Source organism: Zosterops lateralis, assembly GCF_965231275.1.
Source record: "Zosterops lateralis genome assembly, chromosome: 11".
Taxonomy (NCBI): domain Eukaryota; kingdom Metazoa; phylum Chordata; class Aves; order Passeriformes; family Zosteropidae; genus Zosterops; species Zosterops lateralis.
In genome coordinates, this window is record NC_139771.1 from 18,572,773 (window position 1) to 18,598,797 (window position 26,025).

At 44.7% G+C, this 26,025-nt stretch overlaps 1 protein-coding gene across 1 annotated transcript in view; it reads right to left on the reverse strand.

The window, feature by feature from the left end:
- RYBP (RING1 and YY1 binding protein) overlaps nucleotides 1-25,268 on the reverse strand; it is a 38,473-nt gene extending 13,205 nt beyond the window's left edge. Inside the window, exons 1-2 of the mRNA XM_083869134.1 lie at nucleotides 25,202-25,268; nucleotides 24,228-24,353 (exon numbers count right to left, since the gene is read on the reverse strand). Coding sequence (XP_083725260.1) covers nucleotides 24,228-24,353; nucleotides 25,202-25,233 — 158 coding nt within the window. The 5' untranslated portion in view covers nucleotides 25,234-25,268. The remainder of the gene's footprint in view (nucleotides 1-24,227; nucleotides 24,354-25,201) is intronic.
- Between the last annotated feature and the right edge of the window lie 757 nt (nucleotides 25,269-26,025).

Here is a 26,025-nt window from a genome sequence, read left to right on the forward strand (position 1 = left end):
AGCAATAGAAAAATTGTGTGTGCAGACACAAAAACCACAACTGAAATGAGATGCAACTAGAAATGTAAAGACCATCCCGAGCTCAAACTTGAAAAGATGACCTTGAGATTCCAAAATCATTCTGCTTAGGTATGCCAATTTCCTTGGTCACCGATAATTTTAGTTCTATGTTGCAAGTGCTGCACAAGCTTAATTTCTGGAAAGTTACTGCAACTGCCCTGCTCGTGCTATTGACCCATCACAGATCCACTTGGAGCTTTGGTTTAATCCATCACTGAAAATTCCAATCGCTACTTCGTACTCCCAAAGAGGAAAATTTATCATGCAGCTGCTTCTGGTGTTTTCATCTATGGTCATACCTTACTGCAAAACACCAAATGTTCCATGATTTACAGGGACTTACAAAGTTGTTGTGGAAAATCGCTGATCTCAGCACAAAATTTACTTGTCTACAAGCACCAGAATGATAATAAAACTAAGGCCATTCTACTTGCTTGACAAAAATAAGCTGCTCTCACTAGCAAAAATCTGAAAACAGTTCATAAAGCTGGCAGCAACCAAGATGTGTATAATAAAATACGTGGATTTACAACTAAAACAATTACTTAAAATACTTCTTATTTAACTGTTTATTAAGTTATGTGTAATCCTGAGGAAAGCACACTGGCTCAAAACTTCCTGGTAACAAAGTGCAGTTGGGCAGCAGGAGGATATAAATGAGTCTGATAAAAATTTAACACGTAGATTCCTCAAAGCAACTGCTCATGGTTATTGCATTATAATTTCAAATAACAAAAATATGAGGAAAATAATAGTTTTTAGCATAAAGCTAGAAACTAGGAATATCAGGCTCAATGTTATAAAAGTAGCCAATATATGTGTTTCTGTTTCAGTCACTGAAATCCTGACCAATAATGGAAATTGTCACATATAATCCAGCTTGACATGTCCCATCTGTGAGCATCTGCCTCCAGGTTTTGGGATACTCAAGTCTCACACTTCAAAATCACAGCGGGAGAGAGACCAAACTTGGACAACAAGGAACAAAAAGGAGAGATGAAGAGAAAATATGCTCCCTATCAAAAAAAAAAAAGATATGTCAGTTAAATTCTCAAGCTGATCCCTTATCAGCAGTCCAGAATTTGGAGAGTAGTGCTTAGATACACATAATATTTATTGTTTGAGAAATGCAAGTAATTTGAATATCCAAGCAGTGGAGAGAGAGGCACAATGGCTTTTCTTAAAAACAATGGAAGAATTTCTACAAAGCAACTCCTGGGAAGTGCCCTCAAAATAGGTGGGCTACTTTATCAGAGCAAAATTCTGCTAAACTTGCCTGACACTGGAATACTGTACACTTTAAAATTAAGACTTCTCCATCATTTACCAACCAGAATAAGTCCAGATAGAAGCAAAATTACAAACTACCATTTCTATAACAGGTTCTGAATAGACTTAATAGGCCCTAAATCTCTAGGGATGCCATAAAAAAAAAAAAAAAAAAAAAACTAGCCAATTGAGCAAGGCAGTAATTTCAATTCAGCTACATCAGACACTGCAGGCTTTACCTAAATGAGCAAAACTCGAGCTTTTTCCAGCATGCCAAACCTTCTTTTTATTAAAAGAACATCAATGATAGGATTTCCTTTCATATGAAAGCAGCATTTCAAGAGCCCTTGAAGAGCCAGGAATGCAGCTTCATGACAAAGCCCCAGCCTGCAGCAGCCTTTGAGAGAGACATCAGTGCTGCTCCGAGGTGAAGCAGACACTGCCCAGGAAGCAGCACAGGGAGCTGGCCCCACTGGTACCAGTAAGTGATGCCCCACCTACTCCTTCACACCTCTGTCCCAGCAGCATCAGCAGTGAAAAGGTCACTGCCAGTGGTTTAGAGAAAACCCCACTGCTCAATAACCCAGCTTGCTTTTCCAAACACGCCAAGAAATAAAAGCCTCTCTGAAGGATGGGGCAGGCAGACATGCGTTTTCAAAAGGCCACCATGTGCTCAGAGGAGCTCTTTTTTCTCCATTGTGTGCTCTGAACACAATGTGATAAGTGAACACAGATGTAGCAGTGACATTTGGGGGTGTCCAGCTCCGGCAATCCTGCACACGCTGCCGCTGCCCGGGAAAGCCACAGGGAAAGTCGGGCTGCCGTCGAGAGCTGCTGTGCAGGCACCGTGGGAACAACACAGCCCCACAGCACTGAAACTTTTGCTTTCAGAATTATTACTCCTGGGCTTGAGGAACTGACCCAGATGGTTTCAAAATTTGCCAGGAAACAATATTACAACATGCAGTTTGAAAGTTCTTCCTCCCACTAGCTAGAAAGCCTTAGGAGAAGCTACTTAGTAAACTTTGGCTCCCACTTGGGAGTACCAGTCTGAGTTACCTGTATTTGCCTGGCATAGTAGGACAGGGCAACACAGCTACCTTTGTAAATAAAGTTAGCAAAGAGTGCTCTCCTACACAACAAAAAGCCAAGAATAACTAATTACAACAACAGAAACATTTCCGAGTTCTCCGCAAGCCAACTTCTGATCTGCAGATAACAATGATAACTACTTGTCCAGACAAACTGTCATTTTTCAAGAAAGTTCTCAGATAAGAAAACCTTGAGCTTAAATGCTGATTTCATTGTCCTACCACCATTTTCATCCCAATGACTCTTACTCTGCAGCTTTGCACACACTGGCATGACTTGTGTTTATTTGTACGTTCATGAACACACCCAACCAAAACCCTGAACTGCCATCAGTCTGGTACAAGTCCCAAGGAGGGAAAGCAAGCAAATTCAGCGAAGAGTTCTTTTCCCCCCCTGCTCCTTAATTCTTCAAACAACTCTGGTGTTCCACCCAGGAGAAGCGGTTAGTCTCACTGAAAACTACCGGTTACACTGTGATCCTGCGCCAGCGGCAAATCACTTCAACCGCCCTGGCACCATCATTTAAAGTCATTTTCCATTTAAAGACTCTCACATCAGCGCCAGCACAGCCTTTCATTACCCATCCCACTTAATACCCACAATCTCTCCACAGCTCGCTCGCTCGGTCTCCACTGACCAGGCAGCACACGGAGACTGATGTGCGGATTATTGGGATTCCTAATGCCTCTCTCCCCGCCGGCCGAGCGCGGAGCTCTTGGCAGCCTGCCTGACCCGCAACACGTGTGGGTTTGTCAGCCTAATGCGCTCTGTCATCTGCACAGGCTCGGGGCAGAGCGGGCCCCCACGGCTCCCAACGCTTCCCAGCCACTCCACTTCCCAGCCATGGTGGGAAAGGAGGTACAGAAGTGAGTGTCTGGGTGTTTGATTTCTGAGAGGCAAATACGTGAGGTAAGAACAGCACATCCAGCACCATCTTTTAACCAAAAGCTGGAGAGTCAACACGAGGATTTCTCGTACAAAACATCCGTCCTCGCTTGACTGTTGTCTTGCAATGACTCAAAATCTGCATATCAAGAATAGAGATCTGAGTAATTTCTTTTTATATAACTTACCTTCTGTTAAAATAAATAATGACAGTCAAAAATGCAAAGATATGGACTCAAAAATTATTTGTGACCAAGTCAGTTGTCACCCATAGATTTAAGGGGTTGTTGCTAAACTGTCTCTATGCCTGGCAATTAGTCAGGGGAGAAAGAAATGAGGCTTGGGCATTTTTCTGTATAAAAGATATACTGAAGTATTTTTAAGTGTGAGACAATGCATCAGCCCTGTAAATCCCACTGTAAATTCTGACAGGATGAATATACAACAGGAAATACCACACAACGTGCAAATAGCAAATAAATGCAAATTTACCATCATGTGTAACTAAGAAGTGTCATGAAAGTGAAACTGGTTTGTAGATGAATGAAATACAGAAGCCAGCAGAGATCTTACTTGGAAATTGAAGAAAAGAATACTCAGAACACAGCTGAAGTTTCACTTCCTCTGAACAACAAAAGAGAACAGAAAGCTGAAGAACAGTACATAGCACATCCTCCACAACCTCCTCAGACAACACAGACTGCCCCGACACACCAAGATTTTCTGCTTTACATCTGATGTCATGTTACAGAGATTTTGTGAATTATATGAGCAGGGAAAGATAAAACTATGAACTGTATCACTAAATACAGGGATTTTTAGACAACATATTACAAAATATGTTGGTGCTAGTAAATACATACCAATTATTTTAGATTAGCAAACACAGTAACAAAACAATTTAAGGAGAAACACTACTAAGCTGCATTGGGTTGGATTCTGGTTTAAGTGAATCATCCAGCTCCCAGCATAATGACACCCAGGGCCCTTTAATCTCAGGTGTATTTATTAAGATACCCCTTGGTTAGGGTTTATTTCTATTTAACTACAGGGGAAGTTTTTTTGAGCTCTGGGACTGCACCCCACTGGTGATACACATCTATCAGGTTAGAGAAATTACTCGCTTCTGGAGACTTACAAAAATGACTCAGTGGGATTCTATGTTATGCTGCTTCCTCCTCTAATTTCTTACTGGATTTGTGCAGCTAAATGCTTATCACTAGAATTTCCAAGTTAAAGCAAGCTAAAAACAGAACCTTGTTTTTACTCGAACGCATTGCGGAAAACGGAGTTGAGCAATCACTTCCTAAGGAGCTCCTGCCCCCACTTTGCACCAAAACTGGGGAGTAAAAGAGCACAAGCTTTGGGGTTAGCATAACTTTGTGAGCAATTACACACATACGAACCATCCAGAGGAAAAAAACAAGAAAATATTTTTCATCACCACCTCTTTTCATAATCCCCGGCATCACTCAGAGCAGCAGCAAGTGCCAGGATGCAAACCAAACAAACCTTCCCCCATCTGTCTGCACTGCCTAGATGAGACAGCCCTGCCTGTTCCTGCCATTCCTTCTTCCCAAACCCACCTATTCCCCCTTGATGAACCCACAAAGCCAGAGGGGTTGGCACCAGAGTGCAGTGGCAGCTTTGTCATTGTGAGGAAGGTAATGAGTACTGAAACCCCAGAATGAGTATTTACAGCCTGACCTGGAATCCAAAACTTGCAATAACATCTTTAAAAGCCGAGTAGCAACTTGGAAAAACATGGCGGCTTAAGCTGACTACCTGAAATTTATAATTTCTACTAAAAATACAGGAGTATGTGCGGCAGCAAAGGTTGAAGCAACCCCTTCATCTGCAGTAACACAAATTTTTGCTTTTCCACTAAGTTTCCTCAGAAGAAATTGAAAGCAATTGAATTCCACAGAAAAACACATGGAAATTATCATTATGGCACAAAAACATAAGTAGAAAAGCTTTTATGTGCCTCCTTTTAACAAAAGAAAGTCCGCTTGACTGACTTGAGCCCACGCCCCGAGGCAGGGGCTTGGTTTGGTTTTGTTTCTGTTTGTTTCACAGTTTCCCTGTTTATTCAACTTCTTCCCCCTCCCAGGGCAGCACAGGCAGGAAGCTCCATCCAAAACCAACAAGCAGCTCTTGATCCTGACAGCCACTTCATGCTGCTCTCTGAAACACAGATAGCCGTGTCCTGGTGAACCTGAAAAAAATCTTCAAGTCTTCTCTAAAGGAAAAAGTAGCAAATCACCTCAGAGCTTCCTTGAAAGGAATTCCTATTTCTGACCCCAGGTGTCACATTAAGCTTGAAGAAGGTGGTGGAGGTGAAGAGGGAAAAGCCAACAAGTTACACAGTCAAAGCCTGATGTAGCTTAAATGCTACTTACACAGTGGTTAAAAAACTACCAGCGTGAGTTGGAAGAGAATCCTTTGCTCCTTTGCTGGAGGCTGCAGACATTTCCCAGAGATGCTGGTACAGATACCAAATGCTTGGGAAGCATCTGGCTTCTCTGCTCACAGACAAAATGCACTTTGGTGGTGTTCCAGACAATGCATCCTACAATGAAGTTTAACCTCAGTGACACCAATTCCACCAGGTTCAAGCAAACTTCTTTGCCTTACACAGGCAGTGGACTGACTGAGAGATCAGGGCTGAAGGAAGAGTAACATGAACCTTTTAAACACATTTTTTAGCAGAAAATCTGGATACTAAACACCTTTTGCTCATTTTGACATCCGCAGCAGCACTCTTCTTTGCTTCCTTTGGGAATGGTGTGCTTGCATTAAGGTATAAATTCAGGACCCTCATTCTCCTAATCTCAGGGACACCCAGCCAGCAAAAATACAATGTGCTTTTCCATCACTGTTCTGCCCCAACTGTCCCCTTTTCTTTACAGTAGGAGCTGAAACACAAGTTTCACCAAAGCAGACAGACTCCCATCAGAGTACTTGGCAAAAGAAGTCTCCAAGAAAAGATTTTTCTCAGGGAAGTGGATTTTTAATCTAAATAGATGCTGTCTCAAAGGCTACCATCTCAATGACTGACATGCAGTGACAAAATACCTGAAAGAACCTTTAATGATAAGGTCTAAAGAAGCTGACCTGTTAAAAGGCAGCATCTACAATGCCCACTGCAAAAACAGGACACAAAGCCTTTGACAAGCTATTTTGTCACTGCTTAAAAACCAAAAAACCACCACAACACCTTCACACTCACCTTGTTTTATAACACAGGTTCCAGCAACAAAGTCATCTTCTGTATTTCTTTTCTCATATCAGCAAGATCATCAGGTCATGTATTCCCCTTAGGTCCACTTACTGGAGAGTATCATTCCCAAAATACAGGGTCAAAGTTCTCTGTGCAGATAAACTGTGCTAACCCTATATGCACATACCCTCCACACCACACACAGGTGCACAACAAACCCGCCTGGGTTACAAGTGATGAGAAACCTTTCAGATCCTGCAATACTTTATAAAAAGCATATTAAAGAAAGCAGCAGCAACAGTAGTAGTAAGGTTGTGATGATCTGCTGGTTTAAGTTCAATAATATCTACAGGAAGATATAAGCTTAGTCTAAATCAACTCCATGAAGTTAAAAAACAGGCCCTCAGACCTGCAATCCTCCTTTCATGGGAACCACAGAAAACTGAAAAAGTTATCCTAAGTATTTAATTCATTATTACAATCACAGCATCTCTCAAATTCTTTCAATCTAGATAAGACATTCTGATATCAGTTGGACCGATTTTTGTACTGATCTAAACTTCTGCCTTTTCACAACTGTTAGGAACAGCCCACCCACTACCCAGGTCTTGGCAGATAAGGTTCATCCAGATGCCTCAGGACAGGACAGAGAAGGAAGAAGACTGGAAGGCAAACACTCCTAGAAAAGCAGGAGTGAAAGAGGCTGTGAATAACTAATACCTGCCTACCCACTGAAGCACACTAATTATAGAGAATAATTGAACAACTGCTTTCCTTACTCAGGGAGGTGCAGATAAGAGGCATGGGCCTTCTCATACCTCAGATGGGAGTTTAAAGTGCTCTCAGCTGGCAGCAATGCATAGAAAAAAGTCACCGGCTGTGACAATTAACAGCTTCATTTTAAGTCTCTTTTGTTCAAGTAACTTCCACTCAGACATATTACACTAAACAACCCTTCCTCAACTAAACAGATTTATTCAAGGCACACAGCTACGACCTGAATGTAAAACCCATGAGGCCCCTGAGCTGGGAAGCAGCCACACTGTGTTTTAATGCTGTGGAGTTAAAGGTGTAAAGTGGACAAGGGGTCCTGTGTCCTCTTACAACCCCAGCAATAATTCACTACATCAGCTCATTCTATTTAAAACCAGATTCTCAGGGAAACTCGAAAACAAAGCCATGCACCAGCCTGCAGAGAAAAGGGAGAGATGTCCACAAAATGAGTTATTTCAGGACATGCACAGACATGTGAAAAATGACCTAGAACTCAGGGTAAGCAGCAAATCCTTAAATGAGATGTAAAGTAAGATTGGATGGATAGATTTCATTTAAGAAGTTGTTTACTAGCAACATTCCAGGAAAAATGTATTTCAATTAACAGATCTATGTTGATTTTATCCACAGTCTGTCCACTCAATCACTGTTCCTCAGAACTGGAGATGCATGGTGGGAATTCAATCTCTTTGTGGGAACAGGTGTGAGCATTTGCTGGAGCTGTGTAGAGCTCTGCCCTAACTCTGTTCCAAACACAACACAACCTTCATTAAAACCTCTCTTCATTAAAACATCTCAGTTGTGAGATTTTTGTGTCACTTGCTGCCTGAATTTGAAAAAAACCCCAACACTTTTTTCTATAATACACTTTACATAGAGGCTAAAAAGAGACTGCTTGCATAACAACTCTTATGCAATTTCTCAAATAAATTTCTACCTTTGTACAGGGGGGATGATTATTATAACTTGAATATTTTCAAGGCTGCAGATTTGGCTTTAAAAGCTAAGAGTCCACATGCCATTCAAAACCCTACTGACAATTATTGCCACATCAGCACCCAAAGATCCCACCAGGAACAATCCCCCACTGTGTAATAACAAAAGACAACCTGACAAAATACACAATTTACCACCAGTGTATATTCTCTAAAGAAGAGACTGACATTAGCTAAAGAAAAACAAACCCAAAAAAGATCACTAAAATGCAACTTTAACTTTATGAACCATCTTCAGCCTGGAGTACTTTGCCAGAGCAAATACCGTGATAAGTGTCTGGTGGAAAACCCAGACTAAGAAAAAAGCCCACTAAAATACCACATGCAACTGCATGATCATCATGAAGATGTTTAAAAAACAAACAACCTTCACACTGTAAACAAGCAGGTATTTTCAGTCACAAACAATCCAAGTAACTCAGAGAGCATAAACAGAAGTAAAAAATGAAGCCCAAACAACAGCACGGAGAAAAATAAGAGAGTGAGGGATTTCTCCAACAAAGTTTGACAAGTATTTTCACAGGTTTGAAAAATTTTTTCTTCTCCTTAATTTTTTTGTTGTTTTTGTGATTTGGCCTTTTCTCTCCACTGGTGTTTCTCTGGTCACAGGGCTGGCAGTGACACTGACCCTGCTGTGGAACTGGAACAGCCTCGTGCACCAAGCCCTGCTCCAGCTGCTGCTCCAAGCAGGAATCTCAAATCCCAACCCAGGGTACAACTGCAGCCTTGGAGCTGCACTGGGAATATGCTGGAAGTGTCAGTGATTTGGAAAAGAAAAGAAGCCTTAAATTCACTTTCTTTGGAAATTGAAGAAGTCCACTGCAAGTTTCAGATCTTGTAGGCCCCAGGGGATTTTCAGCAACAGCTTCAGCTGGGTATCAGGGAGCAGAAGAGGGACATCAAGCCTGGCAGAGGCAGCATCCATTCCACCAGAAACTACAGACATTAAATTACACTTTCACCACTGAGCTAATCAGCCTCATTCCAAACAGAAGCTGCATTTATCTTCTCAGAACAGCAGACTTTTTTCTTAATTATCCAAGGTCAGTGGCAGTGAATATTGAGCAAACTGACTTGGGGAAGTAATGTAGATAGAAAACAGGAGGGCAGACAGCCTTACATTTGCTTAGCAGTAGTATTCCATTTTAAAATAAAGTAGCTCTTTTTAGAGATGAGAATTACTTTGTAATTAATCACTAATCACCAACCAATCACCAATTTGATAAGGTACCTTTTTAGAAACAGAAATACCAAGTTCTGCTCCAGCAAAAAATTCTCCTTTTTTCACAGAATGACTTAAGTTGGAACAGACAAAAAACAGAGTTCAACCCTGCACTGCCAGGTCCACCACTAAACCATGTCTCCAAACACTACACCTACACATCAGTTAAGAGAAAAAAACATTTTTAAAAGTTAGAGTGCAAAGGTTTAAGACAACTGAAGTGTTCAGCAGTCAGCTAAAGGAAGAAAATTACATTATTTTTTTATCAAGCTCACCCAGAATTAGAGCAACACCTCAGAATCCTGATCACCATTGTAAGATATTCACAGACATTAATAAAAAAAACTTGAAAGCGTTACACCTCCAATCCAATACCTACAAGACAGGAGGTCTAAGGTGCACAGACCCACCTGCTGCTTTGCTGAAATACACAGCTTTGCCTGACAGGTTTGAGCTTGTCACAAAGCAGAAACTACTCTGGAAGGCTCAATAGCCATTTCAGCTCCCCTTAAAACACAAGTGGTTGAGGGCTGACAGGTACTGCACAGCAGAAAGGTATTGCATAATTGCCCTGAAATATCTATTCAAAAACTCCACAGCAGAAATGCGTATTATTCTCAGGAGCTGAGGAGTTTTTTCATGTGGCATCCATAATTACATAGCAGTAGAAGATTTCTGTAAACACACAAGCAAAGAATAGTTCCAACAAGCCTAACGTGAGCAATGTTCTTGGATTGATCAGGGCCTGATGAGAAGGACATCAGAGAAAAGAAAGAGAAGAGGAAAGATGCAGAAAGATGTCTCTGTAAGTCTTGTGATGGAACCGACACATCAGCAACAAACCTGCCCTGACCATAATGGTCCTGGGACAAAAAGCATCACCCTTTAAATGCACAGTGGTCCTCAAGCAATGCAGGGATTGCACGAGGCTGTGTTTCTTTCCAAGTTACATCCTGGCTTCCTAAGCTTGTTGGGTACATTATATAACTATTAATTACACCGCTGTTCGGCGTGCTTTTAACTGCAATGATTCAAACTGCTTCCAGGAGCTCACTAATCCAAAGTACAATCCTCTTGACAGCAACTGACAGATTCAGAATATTCAGTTCTAGCTGAAAGGAAGACAAATCAAACCCCCTCATCTGTCTGCTGTAAAAAAGAGGCAATATTCCTGCTGACCTGACCCACAGCTCCCTGAGGGGTGGGACATGCTGTCCATGGGACAGCTCTGGGAAGCAGAAGGAGCCAAGCTGTGCTAACACAGCAAAGGAAGATTCTTCCCAATGGCCACCTTCAAATTTATAGGGGAAAAGAGAAAATTTGGTCTGGTTTGCATTTCCTCACAGGCACTGAAAGGTTTCAGCCATCAGCTCCTGGACCCAGCAGACACCCTCCTGAGATGTGCTCTGCCAGCCAGGACCTTCCCTGCAAGCTCCAACACAGTTCTACATGCACCATTCATCCCTCCTGCTAAGTCATGCAGTGGGCTAATTACTTAACTATTGTAATGATATTTTGCAATGGATGTACTCTGTTATACTGGTTTTCATGAGCTTCCTTTTGCTGCATGTTTTGAGAAAAGAGCTTATTTTCCTGGAGTATAAAAAAGCCCAAGTTTGACATGCATTTCAAGCCTAAGAGCTGGATGTCAAGTGATTTTTTTAGAATTATCAATGTGTTCTTAATTAAAATAATGTTAGTATATTATTTGATTTCTGCTGTATCTGCTAACAACCACAAAAGACGTTTTTTCATTAATCTAATGAAATATGAAAATAGCTATTAACAATTTGTACATGTTAATGACAAAGTTTTTCCTTCCAATAGAATGATGTTTTCCTTTTGAAACTCTTCAAGACTTCGGTTAGCATAATTACCAAACATCTGAAAGCTGACAGACTGGCAACATTTTTATTAACAAACTCAAACTCAAGTCAAGACACATTTGCATGTCTTGCTTACCACCACATTAAACTTTACTGGGATAAATGCTCATCTTCAGACTCAGAGAACTGTTACCGTAAAACACTGTTTAGAATCAGTTTTTTTCTGTATGCTCAACATGATGTAAGCTACACAGCAGAGCAATTAAACAATTATTTATGTCTCCCTACCCCCAGGATGCTCTTCAGGCTATGCATGATTCAAGGTGTACTCGCAGCAGTTTTGTGGAGCGATGAACAGCATTTCAAAAAATTCAACAGTCCCAGTAGTTCAGAACTGGTTGGAAAACTTTTTCTGCCTGGAGCCAGCAATTCTTCCAGGAGGAACTTTACTTTAAAAGCTGTTAACAATAATACCCTGAACTGGCACAAGCAGGGAAAGTAGCAAGTCATGATAATCGACCTGTCTTACCTACTAATAATCTGCTGGCTATACAAGCAAAGACATGGATACAACTCCAGGAAGAAGGAATGTAATCTTTTTGATACAAGTGAGCACGCAGATGAGGCTCGTTGAAAACTGTAGCTCTGCAAAATCTGGTGAATCTCTTGGGTTTTTCTGGGTATTTTGTTTCAATTCTGCTTGAAAACAAGAAAATGTTTGGTCACCTAGGTGCTCTCTTAAAAAAAAACAAACCTAAAAACAAATAGAAAAGAACTAGATCCAAAACTGTAGCAGTCTCAGGCTCTGCTCAGACTTTAGAGGCTCCAGGAAAACCAAGAGCAAAGAGCAGTCTGAGTCCTCCTCTGCTTATGTGGACACACACCACGCTATTCCCTGAAGTCTTTGTTTAGGGCTTTATTCAACACATTTCTCAAATCTTTTTTTATCTCTTAAAAACCATCTACTTGAACAAACAGTCCTGGAAAAAAAGCAAGATCACAAAAGACAACCGTGTTAAGTTTCATGTCAACTTATTCCCTTTCTTCTCCGTGCATCGATCCCGGAGGCCTGATCCAGCCCTTGCAGCTGACAGCAAAGTGCTGCACTGATTTCTGCAGCCTCTGGACATGACTCAAAAAATCAATGCAAGGAGCAAAAGGTCACATTCTCCCCAAGCATCAACTACCTGTTGAACCAAGACAGACTTGCAGATGCCGGCACACTCGGAAATAAAGCAACCAACTGTTACTAAACTCATTTCTGAGCACGGTGTCTGTGTTCCCACACTGTGACTAAGTAAACCTGCTCCTCACACTACACCTTTGTGGGAAAAAAAAAAAAAAAAAAAAAAAACAAACCACTCATGCTTGTGACAGCTTTTATAAACAAGTAAGTGCAGTACACAGCTGTACAACTTCAGAGTTTTGAATTCCAAGTGCCAGTGGGAAAGTTAGTCTGGCTAAAACTCAAAAAAAATGGCAAGAGAGGAAAAACTGGAGAGATGGAAATAAAACCAAACTACTGCTCAGTGCTATCCTTCACTGTCCCTGCACATTAGGGAAAACCCTGAGAACTATAACAGGTACATTATTACAGATCTTTTTCCATTACTTGCTTGACATGCTGGGCCATTGGCAGCACAAATGCCTCTTTCAGGCACAAGAAGTGAGGCTGTCCTCAGGTTTTACATCTTTGTAAGTGCACAGGCTGAACATGAAAGTGTGATCTCCCATGCATTCACAGAGCAGGTATGCAGCAGGTGGGCATGATATTCTACCCATGTTCTGTTTGTCATTGATTTTCCTATCAATTTGTTAATTTGTAATTGGAAAAAAAGTCATCCCCTTCATAGAGACAGGACAGCTTTTCCCCACCAGAAAGTTTCACTGTTGCTTTTTTTAATGCTGATTCAGTGTGTCTCACTCAGCCCAGCAGTGTAAATTCCTGGCGTGCACTTGTATATTCCCAGCTGATGCAACCCAGGAGCCTCAAGGAACCCTTCACAGGTCTACAGCTCTGAATGCAAATGCGTGGTCCCAGCTGGCAGAGGTGCTGCCAAACTGTCACTGTCAATAAGTCATCTAATGAAGCTCAAAATTTCAGTTTGAGCTCTGCTATTCCAGCCTGTCCCTGTGGACAGTCCCACAGTCCTGTGGATGCCAACAAAGCATATCTCGGATGCATCAGATCTTCTTGACCTCAGAAGTTAAGCAACTTGCAAGTAACTTGACTCACATCCGGCAGTAAGTACTCCTAATTAATGACTCTTAATTGTTGCCCTAGCCCTGTATTCCCACACCCATGACAAAGCATGTTCCTCACTCTGCTAACCCCTATGTAAAATTGCACAACTCTGACAATCCCATGCCTTTAGCATCACACAGCTGAGCCATTCGTCTCATACTTCAGGACCAAAGGCATTGCTGTACACGAGAGAAAATAACTGTACAAGAAGTACCCACCACACCATTCCAGCAGCTCAACATCACTTGCTTTCTGGCTGCCCTTGCTCTTTTTTTTTTAACCATTATCTATATAGTTCAGAGAAAGAAAGATAAACATTGTTAAGCCTGACTTCTGTCTTGAGAAGACATTTCAGAACCTGAAGTGCTTCCCAAAAATGAACTTTACCTCCTACAAGCTGTATGTGGACTTCACAGTGCATTTATTTTATAGACAGGTAAACATATGCAGGTGAGTTACCTGCATGTCCAGATTCACAGCAAGCTAAAGCTTTCCTTCCCTGCAGGAAGCCATGTCCAAGCTGCCAGCCCCCTGCTCACAGCGCTGGAGGGTACAGAAACACCCACCAGCCACTCTGAACAACCCTTTCCTCCCAACATTTACAGCTTCTGTGTGTGCCCTGTTGGAACTGACCATCTCTGGACACAGATTCTGCTACACAAGGTTTGCAGCCTTGTATCCTGTACCAGGATATCCCCTGCCCACCTTGAGGGAAGTCCATGCTTGCTCCTATGGGATCACTGCTGTGGCTCCCAAGAGCCCAGAAAGGAGGAACAGCAGTTTGCAGGTCAACCCACCCTCCCTGGGCAAAGCTGCACAATGCCCAGCACATCAAGGTACCCTGAATCCAGCTCGGTGCTGCTGCCACACACCAGCACCATCCCTGGGACGAGCCACCCTCCCTCACTGCCTTGTGCTTTGCCTTCTGCTCTGACAGAATCCCAGCGCCTCCAGACTCTGCTGCAGTAACTCCTGCAACCCAAGGGCTTCCCTTTCAACACTTCTCCTCCAATTAAGACCCACCACCCTCCAAATCAGCCAGCCGCCTGTATTTTCTCCACCAGTCAAGCTACTTGTGTGTAAAACCAATACGACACACACAATTCCCCCAGAATAATTCACCATTTTTCTGGGCAGCATTTTTACGTGCTGCAGGTTTATGAATTGCTAATACTATGCTGAATCACAAACACTTCCTAAAGCTTATTAAATATTTCTGTTAAACTGATCCACATCCATAGATAACAAATGAAAACGATTTTATTTCTCTGCAAGGCACCTGTAATAACGGAGCAATGGCAGCAAACAGGCACCAACCAGCTCCCTGGCCCTATTAGCATTACAGAGGAAAGCCTCCCCTTCTGCTGCTAATGATGTGCTCTACCCTGTATCCCCAGGAGACAAATGACTGCACTGGCTGATTGACTCCATCACAGGGCCATCATCCATCAATGTATTGCCTCTCTTATTGAAATCGCATCTCAGGAAGAGAAAGTGCTCTGTGCCACTTCTGAAAAAAAAAAACAGTGAAAGCACTTTCAGAATAAGAGCTCCAAGATATATAATGAGAGCCAAATATTTCAGCAGAGACACACATTTCCAGCAACCTGAACAGAGCAGCATGCTTTGTCCACCCAGCACAAGTAAGATTTACGTCCTTCTGCTAAACTAGATCTTTTTTATTTTTAATTAAACAAAGGAATGAAACACGTACCATAGGCATAAATTTCTTGATCAAATTATAACACAGACAGTGAATATAATCATACAGATTAAAAATGGCATCCCGAGGATATTTAGCTAGCTGACTTGCCAAAGGGTGAATTCCAGCAACTCTTACACAGGCTGAAATCACATTAACATCATACAAGCCCCACTGCCATCTGCAAATAGGAGTGAAAGAAAATATAAATCCTTCCATGTACTTATTTACTACACAGATTTTAAAAAAAGGGGAAAAAAGAGCAATCCTATTCCATTAATAAATACCTCTATAATTTATAAAACTCTGCACATATGGGACTGGGGTGCAAGGAGTAACCCACGCTCACCACTCATCAGGCAGTTTTCTAATCAACTTTACATCACTGAAGCCACCAAAGCCCAGCAGTTCTGCATCCTCTGTCCTGAACTGACCACGTGAAGCTGCACATGAATTATCCAGACACAGCTCCATGTGCACAAAAATAATTTAGTTCAGATAAAATATTTTAGATTAGGATCAGCCTCACTTCTGTCTACTCAAAAATATAAATCTGAAGAAGGCAGCTTTATCTCAGGCAAGATATTTTGTCTCACTTAGCACCTCTGCATGTTACAAACAATTCATTATAACTCTGAAATCCCCATGAACAATCTGCTCGAGAAAACATGTCTAAACATTTATTCCTTGTTTAGCCCTAAACAAAATCCAAAACTGATTTGTTTTGCTTCCATTTTATTTAAAGACAACCAATCTGGTAAGATCCTAAACCTAAAGTTTTTGGAACTTCTGAACAGAGAATCATAGAATGGCCTGGGTTTGAAGGGATTCTAAAGACCACCTTATTCCAACCACTCTGCCATGTGGAAGGGCAGGGACACCTTCCACCATCCCAGGTTGTTCCAAGCCCTGTCCAACCTGGTTTGGAACAGTTCCAGGGATGGGGCAGCCACAGCTTCTCTGGGCACCCTGTGCCAGGGCCTCACCACCCTCACTATGAAGAATTTCTTCCTAATACCTAATTTAACCCTTCCCTCTTGTCCAGTTTGAAGCCATTCCCCTTGTCCTGTCCTTTCATGTCCTTGTAAAAATTCCCTCTGCAAATTTTTAGTACCTTGATCCTTGCAGCATAAAGGTGTGCTCCACAATCCCAGGCCAGTGTCTCAGTGTCTCACATACAGTTCAAATCAGGTCTCCTGGTTTCATGATCTATATTTTACACCTCTACAAGCCCTTTTCCTCAGGAATTTCCAGTATTACTTAACAGAAGATTGGCTGTGGGTGTACTTTGAACTTTCAGAAACACAGAGAGAACTTCAGGAATAAAATATTATCAAAGCAACACCTAGTTTGAAGCAATTAATTTTGGGTTTCGTAGGGAGAACTTGAGATTCACATGATTTGGAATACAAGTTACTGAACAGTCAAAAAAATCCAGTGGGCCAGCAAAGAGAAGTGATGCTTTCCTCTCTCACTTATACTTCAGCCAGTCAGAATTACTATCCTTTCCATGTTTAACAGGCAGTGATTTTGTTGCTGTACCAATTAGCACTCTGCTACAAAGAACATGCTCCTAATTAATAGCTGGTTTATGGGAAGAGCAATGCTAAGGATCTGGTTGTACCTCCAGATGTACCAAAAAAGTGCCAAAGGAGCTCTGCTTGATGCAAAGGAAATCTGTCTGCACAAAGAGACAATCAATGTATTTAGCATATGTCAGCTGTAAAAGGAACTTACATAAAACGTAATGGAGGCATTTCCACATAATTTCTGTTGTATCCTGTAATCCTGGACATCTGCTTAGGGTAGCATGGATGGGCTACTCAGTGTTCCTGGTCTGCTGTTTTTGCTGTGCCCTTAACACAAAGCAGCAATGAGGGAAATCTGCCCTTATCTGTCTGAAACAACTTTAAATAAATACTCATAAACCCTCCTGTAAGACTCTTTCCCTCTGGAAATGGCCAAACTTCTCCCTTTACCTTGTGAAGAAATAGCCCAGTGCAAAGAGACAAAGTACAGCTGCAAGACACAGCCACAGAAAGAGTCTGTATGAATCTTATTTCAGGTCAGAGCTACACATTACGAAACTCCAGCGCACCTTGCGAGTGACCTACATTGCAGGACTGGAACCCACTAACCTACAGAACCACCTGAAATCCCACTAAATAGGTCAGTGGGTTTCCTCCATAGAAGAATTCCCCAGACAAGGAGAGATGCACATGAAATAAAGGACAAGCAGAGCACAAGCTTTGCCTGACACAGGAGCCAAGTGTCTCACTCTGCTCCATATTCCTGCAGAGCAGCAGAACTCCCCAGAAGTGCTGTGAACTTCTGTGCTCCTCACTGAGGGACCCTGGAAGGACCTGTTTGTTCAAGCCCAATGGAGCAGGAAGAAAAGGAGCAGTGCCACAGCAAGGAACAGTAAGCCTACCAATAATGCAAAGCAGCTGGAGTACGAGTGACACCTGATTCGAGATCAGCAGTGAACTCGCCTGGAGTTATGGCAGGGGTGTCCAAATTACACAAAAGCCAGGTGTAAAAACAATCCATCCAGCCCACAGCACATTTCCTGACTCCTTTCACCTCTCATGAGGGTCTTGGGTCTCATGCATTTCCTTCAGGAACTTAAAAATTCAGTAAAAACAGAGTCCCAGGGTGCTGCATGGTGCTGGGGAACACCAACACCGGGCACAGGACATTTAGGCAGGATGCCACAGGAGCAGAGGATGGCCACAGGGAACCACACCTTGCATCCACCACTTCCCTCCTCTCAACTATCACTCTGGGCAACACTGCACACTGTCTTATTTCCAGTTCAACCAATTCCTCTTACCAGAAAAACCCCACAGCAGGGTGCAAACACACCCACCAGCCGTGCAAAGGCAGCAGCCCCTCCACTGCAGCAGCAGCTGATGGGAACATGAAACAATCAGGGCAATTAAGAAAGGCATGCAGAGAGAGTTGCTCTGCATTCCTCTGCCTACCAGTTCCCCACGAGGACCTGTTGGGAGCCAGGGGTCAGCATCCCAGTGGACTCAACGTCTGTTCACAGCAATAAAACAGTTGCATGCCCTCTCCTCCTACATGCACATACATACTTTGATTTAGATTCCCGTCTCCCAGAAAAGCAGCCTATGGAGGAAGGGGAAAAAATGAACAATATCCATGCTGCATATTAGCAGCGATGTATTAACACGCTCAGTGTTGCAGTTTATCCATTAGATCTTCAGAGAGTCTCCACAAGAAATCAGAGATTGACATTAAACCCTACCACCCACAATTAACCCAAATGGGTACTCTATATAAATGTTACCAACACCCCTTATCCATGCTGAAGATTTTATTATTTAACCAAAAGATCTTTTTATCCTAACAAAAAAAACCCAACAGGTATAGCTATTATTCCTTAGTAGGACATTCAGAAAAAAAAAAAGTGGTAGAAGCAAAGTGAGTCACAGGAACCACCATACTCCCTCCTGAATTTGCCACCCACAGCCTCTCAGGTACCCAAATCTGACAGCCAGAGCAAAGGGGTATTGCCTTGGTGCTGCACGTCAACACTGAGGATTCTCCCTGCTGAGAACGATTTCCCAGAGGTGCTGAGATCTAAGAGAAATCCTGGGGTGATGGTAATGAGATCATTAATGCCACAGCCAAACACTGCAAAGAGCAAATCAGGACACAACTCTCACTTCTTTCAAACAGCCAAAGTACAAGACACAGATCTTATGCCAGGGTTATGCTTGCACCAGGCTGACAGATAATAGCTGATCTGAAGCTGAACAGCTTCATCTGCTCAGTTGAAGCCTCACAGACTAAACTTCAGGCCAGTTTAAAAAGTAAGTTCAGCATGAATCTGTACCAGAAGTCAGCTCATAATGGATCAATACTCCAAGCCATGTGGCTGAGACTCATGTGGTTCTGCAATACAAGTCACAGATTCAAACTTGGTGTGCTGTCAAACCACAGCCCCAGAATTCAGGGTTTGCTGTGAACCATCAGCATTGTCTGCTTGTCAGATGGTGTTTGCTCCTGCCCTTGGCTCCTCTGCCCTGGTGGCTTTGCCAGATCTAGCAGCAGCACTTCCCGAATCCACAAAGTAACAGCCACTTACTTTTAGGCAGTGCTGGTGAATAAGGGATGAGACAACAGAGATCCTGAAAACTCCTGGCACGAGGGCAAACATCTTGCACAAAGGTATTGTGCATTCCAGCACTCAGCTGTGCCCAGGCAGAGTTACACTGCACCCTCCACCACCACAACAGCACTCCCTGAGGGGACACATCCTCAGGATGTGGCTGGTCCAGTGGAACACTGCCACAACTCCAGGCTGCTGCAGAACACGCCTCACTCCTCCTAATCCAACGGCCTTTTAAATTCAGCAATCAACAGGAAAAACAGGGATGATTTAACTACAGATTTAAACAGCCAAACAGCAAAACAAATATTCCAGAGTAAAAGCACAACACTGCTTCCACAATAGCTTTTTTTTTTAGACAAGTTACATATTACAGAAATTAAGCCACTTAAAGGCCAGCTATGATGTTAAATAAAACCCACCTTAATGCAAGTGAAAGCCAACTCACTTGAGAGAACCAAATTAAACCACTTGGCTTCCAACCTACACCACAGCCACACATCACTGCGAGTTTCCAGAGCAGTCCTGCAAACACATGGCAAAGAGGCAGGGCACACATTACTTGTATGAAGGTCAGGATCATAAGCCTGAGTCCTCATTCCAGGAATAGCAGGACTATCTGGTGCCTATTCTGGTCAGCCCAGCCTGGATGCAGAAGAGAATACTTGTCCATGGTGACATGGACAGTAGTTTGCATCCTTCAAGTTCAGATCCTGCAAACATGAGTTTTCTGCAGAACTAAAGGGAAACAAAAGCCAGAATCTGAGACATCTGTTCCATACAAGAGAATTCATTTTATATATATAAACAGTTTTAGCTTGGCCTCCCCTCAAAAATAAGAATAGCAAAAAGGTGAAGCACTCCTTGGGCACTCCACAATGAAGTGTACATTCACATCACTTGATGCAAACTCCAAACCCTGGACTTCAGGCATACAGATATTTGCAACAAATGAAACAGAAATGCTTGCCCAACTTATACCTTGCAGAGAACACACATATTTCAACTCAGTTTTGTACTAAAAGCTACCATTGTTTTGTTCATTTGCATATCAGACATCCATTTGTTGCTTTCACAGTTTCCACTGACTTTAAGTGCATTTCTCTGTACTCAAGGCACATTCATGATAAGAGGATGTGGAGTTGGAAAAGAAAAGCATTCATCCCAAATTTAGAGAAAAATTTACATCAGGGAAGCTCCACCACATCCCACCACTTGCCTATTCATCCAAGAAGAAAGTTTCCAAAACCAGTTTCCCTGAAGTCATAAGGAGGGGGGAGCAAATATTCTCCTTCACAATAAAGTCTGAAAACAATCCCACATAGAAACACTTCACAGCCCTGCCTGGGAGGAGAGAGGAAGTTACAAGAGGTGTACAGGAACACAATATATGTAAACTATCAGAGAACCAAAGGAGAAGAGGAGCAAGAATGCCATTAAGAAAAACAAATAGAAACAGAGAACCATCACCTACCCCCAAATAGGAACTCACAGGAAAAACGAGGCCAAATCCTGCCCTCACATTCTTAGGAAATCCAAAGTAAACTTTCCTTCCGTGTTTGAAGAAGTAATGGATATTGGAAAGGAACATGACTCTGTGGAGCAAACTTCCTGGCAGAAGTTTCAATTCCAGTCCTCTCCTGAGTGCAGGAGCTGGTGCTGCTACACCAGAGCAAACCACCACAAGAGCCACAGGACACAAGTGAAAGTGGTGACCAGCAGCAGTTCCCTGTGCTGTGGCATCAATAAAAATCTCCAGGAAAGGAATAAGGAGCTGTAAACCCCAGCAAACAGCTCCCCAAACAGCTGCTCACTCTGCAGCCAGCAAAATCATCATCTCACCCAGCTGAGCTCTGCCTTCAACAGAACTGGAGTCTTTGCCATCATCCTCACAGAAGGAAAACAGTAAAAAAACCCATCATACTTGCCTAAATAGAAAGTAATGAAAGTTTAACCATAAAATAGCAAGAATCCAGGTGAGGAAAGGAAGTTAGTGACATACTGTAACAAATCCAGCACTCAAGAGCTACAGGTTTAATATAATCTTTGCACAACAATTCTTCAGAGACGGATTTGACCTAATTTTTATTTAAAAGTGCACCTGAAATATTTATAAACAGCTCCTTGAAAAAACAGTCGAATGCAATTTAACTGTTTAGCCTCTACAACGATTTTGACTTGGCAGGTCAAAACTCTGAAGCTCACTGTTTGAAGCTCTTTTTATGAGATCCTGGGGAAAGGGGATAGTTGGACCAGAGAAGATAAAACTTGTAACTGCTGCCAGCCACCCCTCCCACACTCCAACAGACTATATTGAGTCTGAAAAAATATACACACGGTGAGAATTAGCTAAGGGCCTCACCACCTCTTAAATAAGAGAATATTTATCAGCCAAAGTAAATTCCACAACAAATAACTGGCTTCGCAGTGGAGGGAGGGGGGAAGTAGGTCATACCAGATCTTAAAAAAATCCCTGGGCATGCTGTGATTGCACACAATAATTTGATGAAAAACAGTTGCCTCACCATGTCTTTCACTACTTGGTTGAAATTTCTTTTAAAGTGAGTTTGATAAATTTCCGTAAGTGTTACTGGAGTAAGTCACAATGAAGCCAGGCAGTTTTAACTGCAGAAAAGTGTCATCAACTTGTCAAATTGCAACTTAAAAGTCAAGCTCATCAGACACCTTATTTTTCAAGTAATAAATTATCAATCATAACTCATTAAGTATCTTCACATCAGTCATTTATTTTAAAAATTCTGAATAATTTCCCAGCACTGACTCGTACATCACATACTACAAAATTCAAAGTAACACCACAAATAGCTCTGACCTCCCAGAACTTCCCAACACACAGTGCTCTCTCACAACACTCAATCAACTCCTGCTTTCTGTTATATTTATTCATAAATTATACAAATATGCAAGAAGACATGATGGGCCATTGAATATTTTAAATACTTTCTCAAATCCTACAAACAAAAGCAATTTTAAAAGCAGCAAAAATGAATAGAAAGCTGATGAATTAAACGAATTAAAATTAGAAGCCATTCATAAGGGTCCATTAAAAGCTAAACAGAATTACAATGTTCTAGACCCGAGGATCACATCTGCAAGTAAGGCTACAGCTCTTAACCTGAAATCATCGACTGCTATCGCTCTTAATGGCCCTTTAAAAGGCAAACCATCCTACTACTGCAACAAACAGTTTGAAAATTATCTTTAAAAAAAAAATAAAAACGTTAAGGACATGTGAGAGCAGGCTGCTGCTCTCCAAATGAACAGCAGCATGGTGGCCAATGAAAATAAGAGTGTCTGATACAGGATAGATCCCATCTGGGCTCCTACATCTCCTCAGGGCTCTGCTCCCGCTGACACCCGGGCACTGGTGTGACACTGGGAGTGTGTGGGGACTGCACAGCTCCGGAGGAGCAGCTCAGGGCCAGGCCACTGCAGGAGCAACACCTTCCACCTGAGCCAAAGGATCAGAAACCCACAGGAATAAAACGTGCTGGGAAGGTTCAGCTGCCTGACTAAATAAGACTGAACGAGTTCAAGAATCAGCTCCAGGTGCACACAAACACCGCTGTCCCAAAGCTCGGCCTCACTCAATGCTCTAACCACGCTATTTACAACTGGTTTAAGTTCAACACCTCTGTAGGTTTTGTAAAAAGCGCAGATACTTGTAGCTGACGTGCATCACAAAACACAAGAGTGAAGCACTTCAGCGCTCTGTTACTGTAACTCAGAGAGTTTCAATGGCCCGAAAACATGCTCCCCATTAAAAATGTAGGCACTTCACATTGTCTAAAGCACAGTGAGAACAATAACAATCCAACACGCTTTCACCTCCTTTGTCAATCAAGCCAAGACAGCCAAGTCATGCAAACAGCCTGCTGATGAGAGCACCTCAATACACAGCTGCACTCAAGGAAAACGCAGCCTTTCACAATGGAAACCTCACAGACTGTTTCTCTGGCAGAGCACCGCGATGGGAGCTCAAATTTGGAAGGTGCATTATGAACAAAATCAGAAATCAACATGGTAGAACAAACCACAAAAAGAAAGGAAAAGCAGAGCACCACACGCCTGTTTTAGCGCCAACTGATATCGCCAGGAAAAACTTTCCGAACCCTCTAACTGAGAAACACCAACTCCGGGGGCTTTTTTGAGATTAAATTAACTACCGCACGTCAGACTCAGCACCTCACAAAGACCTCCACAGTTTCTCAGAGCAAGGCAATCAGAGAGACCTGACAGCTAAAGCTTTCAAAATCCCGCACCATTCCCACACTGAGCACAAAGCCGATTCCTTTCTGATGACAACAGTCACCGAGAGATCAACATCTCAGGGAGGGAGTTGTTCTCACGGCATCTTTAGTTTCAGCCGTTTCCTTTCTCGCTCCCTAATCCTAAATCATTTCTACTCCTGTAGAGAGCACAGGTAAAAACCTTCACCCAAACCACAGAAAACCATCTGCCCCAAACCACAGTCAGAGCGTTGCTGGCTGTGCATCTCCAAAACGTTCTCTGTACACCAACAACAACAAAAAAGCACAGAACAACAAAAAGATTCAGGTTGCTGCCACATCCACGAAACATGTCTTCCAGCTCCAATTAAACGCTTGAAAGAGAATCTTTAAAATCCACAAGGTTTTGAAGGGGGACAGAAGGGACGGCATGGGGGAGAGAGGAGGGATGCGACCAGCCGATATCCAAGCAACAGCAGAAAAAAAATCAACAAGTCGGCGCAGCCCAGCGCGGAGCAGGAGCCGCGCTGGAAGGTGCGGACGTACCTTGTGGAGGTGCCTTTCCTGACATCGCAGATGCTGCATTTGAAGGCTTCGGCGCTGTTCCTGAAGGTGCACACGCTACAATCCCAAAAGCCTTCGTCGGCTGCAGGTTTGGCTTGCCTTTTCGGCCTTGAGGAGGGGGAGGGAGAGGGGAAGCGTGTGTGTGTACGTGTGTGTTTGGGGAGGAGGAGAGAGGCGGCGGGAGGAGGAGAGAGAGAGAGAGAGAGAGAGAGAGGAGGAGGAGGAGAGAAAGAAAACACACACATGAGAAACCATGTTACAGAGCCCCGAAACCCAGCGCCTGCTCGCACCGCCGCTCTCCCGCGGGGCCGGGAGCAGCCGGCAAACCCCGAGCGGGGCCGGGCCCGGAGAGGTGCGGGGGGCGCCGAGCTCCGCCCCGGCCCCTCCGGGCCGGACCCGCCGGGCCGGGCCGCCCGCGTCCCCCCGCCCGCGGCGGGAGGGTGGGAGGGAGGGTGGGTGGGTGGGCGAGTTTGCGGGCTGGGAGGCGCGTTCCCTCCTCCACCTTGTTAAACCTCCCTTTGTCTGGGAGCGGCGAGTGCGCGGAGCGGGGAGTGCGAGCCAGCGGAGCCGCCATGGCTGCGCTCGCACCGCACCAGCCCTGGCACCGGCGGCAGGCTGGGAGAGACACCGGCACTCCTCCTCCTCCTCCTCCTGCTGCTGCTGCCCTTCCACGCTCCCTCCATCTTAGGAGCCTCCCTCGCTCCCTCCCCGCCCGCGGGCCCCCCCCGCCCCGGCCCCCCGCGTACCTGGCGGGCTCGCCGCCCCCTCCCCGTTCGCTCCCTCCATCTTAGGCGCCCCTCGCCGCCTCCCCCCGCCGGGGCCGAGCGCACGCCGGCGGCCGCCAGCCGGGGCCTACCCGCCGCCATCCCCTGGGCCGGGGCCGGGGCAGAGGCGGCCGCGCCGCGCTCCCTCCATCTTACCGCCTCTCCCCGCCCGCCCCCGCGCCCCCGGCTCACCTGGTCGGGCTCTTCTTGTCGCCCATGACCATGGATCGGGGCCGCCCCTGCCCTGCGCACAAAGAAAGAGGCGAGGGGAGGGAGGGCGGGGGGACGGGGCTGCCTCCGTCCAGCAGGCTCCGGCCGCTGCGCACCCCGCGCCGCCGCTCCTGCCGCTGCCAGGCTCCGCTCCGGACTAGCAGCGCAGCGCAGCCCGGCGCCCTCCCTCCTCCTCCTCCCTCCTCTCTCCCTCCCTCCCCGCGCCGCGCCGCTCCGGCGGGCGGAGCTGCTGCCGCGCCGCGGCCAATGGGGGCGGCCCCGCCGCCGGCCCTGCCGGGGAGGGAGCGAGGGGAGCCCGGAGCGCCCCGGGAGCGCCCCCTGCGCCGGGTCCCGCCCCCGCCCTCACCGAGCCCTCAGTGAGCCCTCACGGAGCCCCCGCGGGCCGCCCCTCCGCGCCCGGAGCCCGCGGGTGGCCCCTTCCCTTTCCCGTCCCTGCCCTCTCGGAGGGTTTGTCTCCCCGCCTGTCCCCCGGGGAGCGGGGCTGCTCCCGGGGCAGGCCCAGCTCCGTGAGGGGAAGGGCGGCCACAGCCGGCTCGCCCGCCCGGGGGCTGCGCTGGGAGGAGCGGAGGGGCTGGGCAGAGGGGGCAGCTCCCGATGAGTGCCCTGACCTCGGGGGTGCCCTCAGGGATACCTCGGCTGCCCGTCTGTGGGCTGCCTTCGGGCTCGGGGTCAGGCAGCGGCCCGCCCGGAGGCTGAGGTGTTCCGGCAGCGCTGCTCTAGTGCTGCTCCCAGGAGTGTTCCATCAGTCCCTCAGGGATCTGTCGGCTCCACCAAGCACGAGCTGA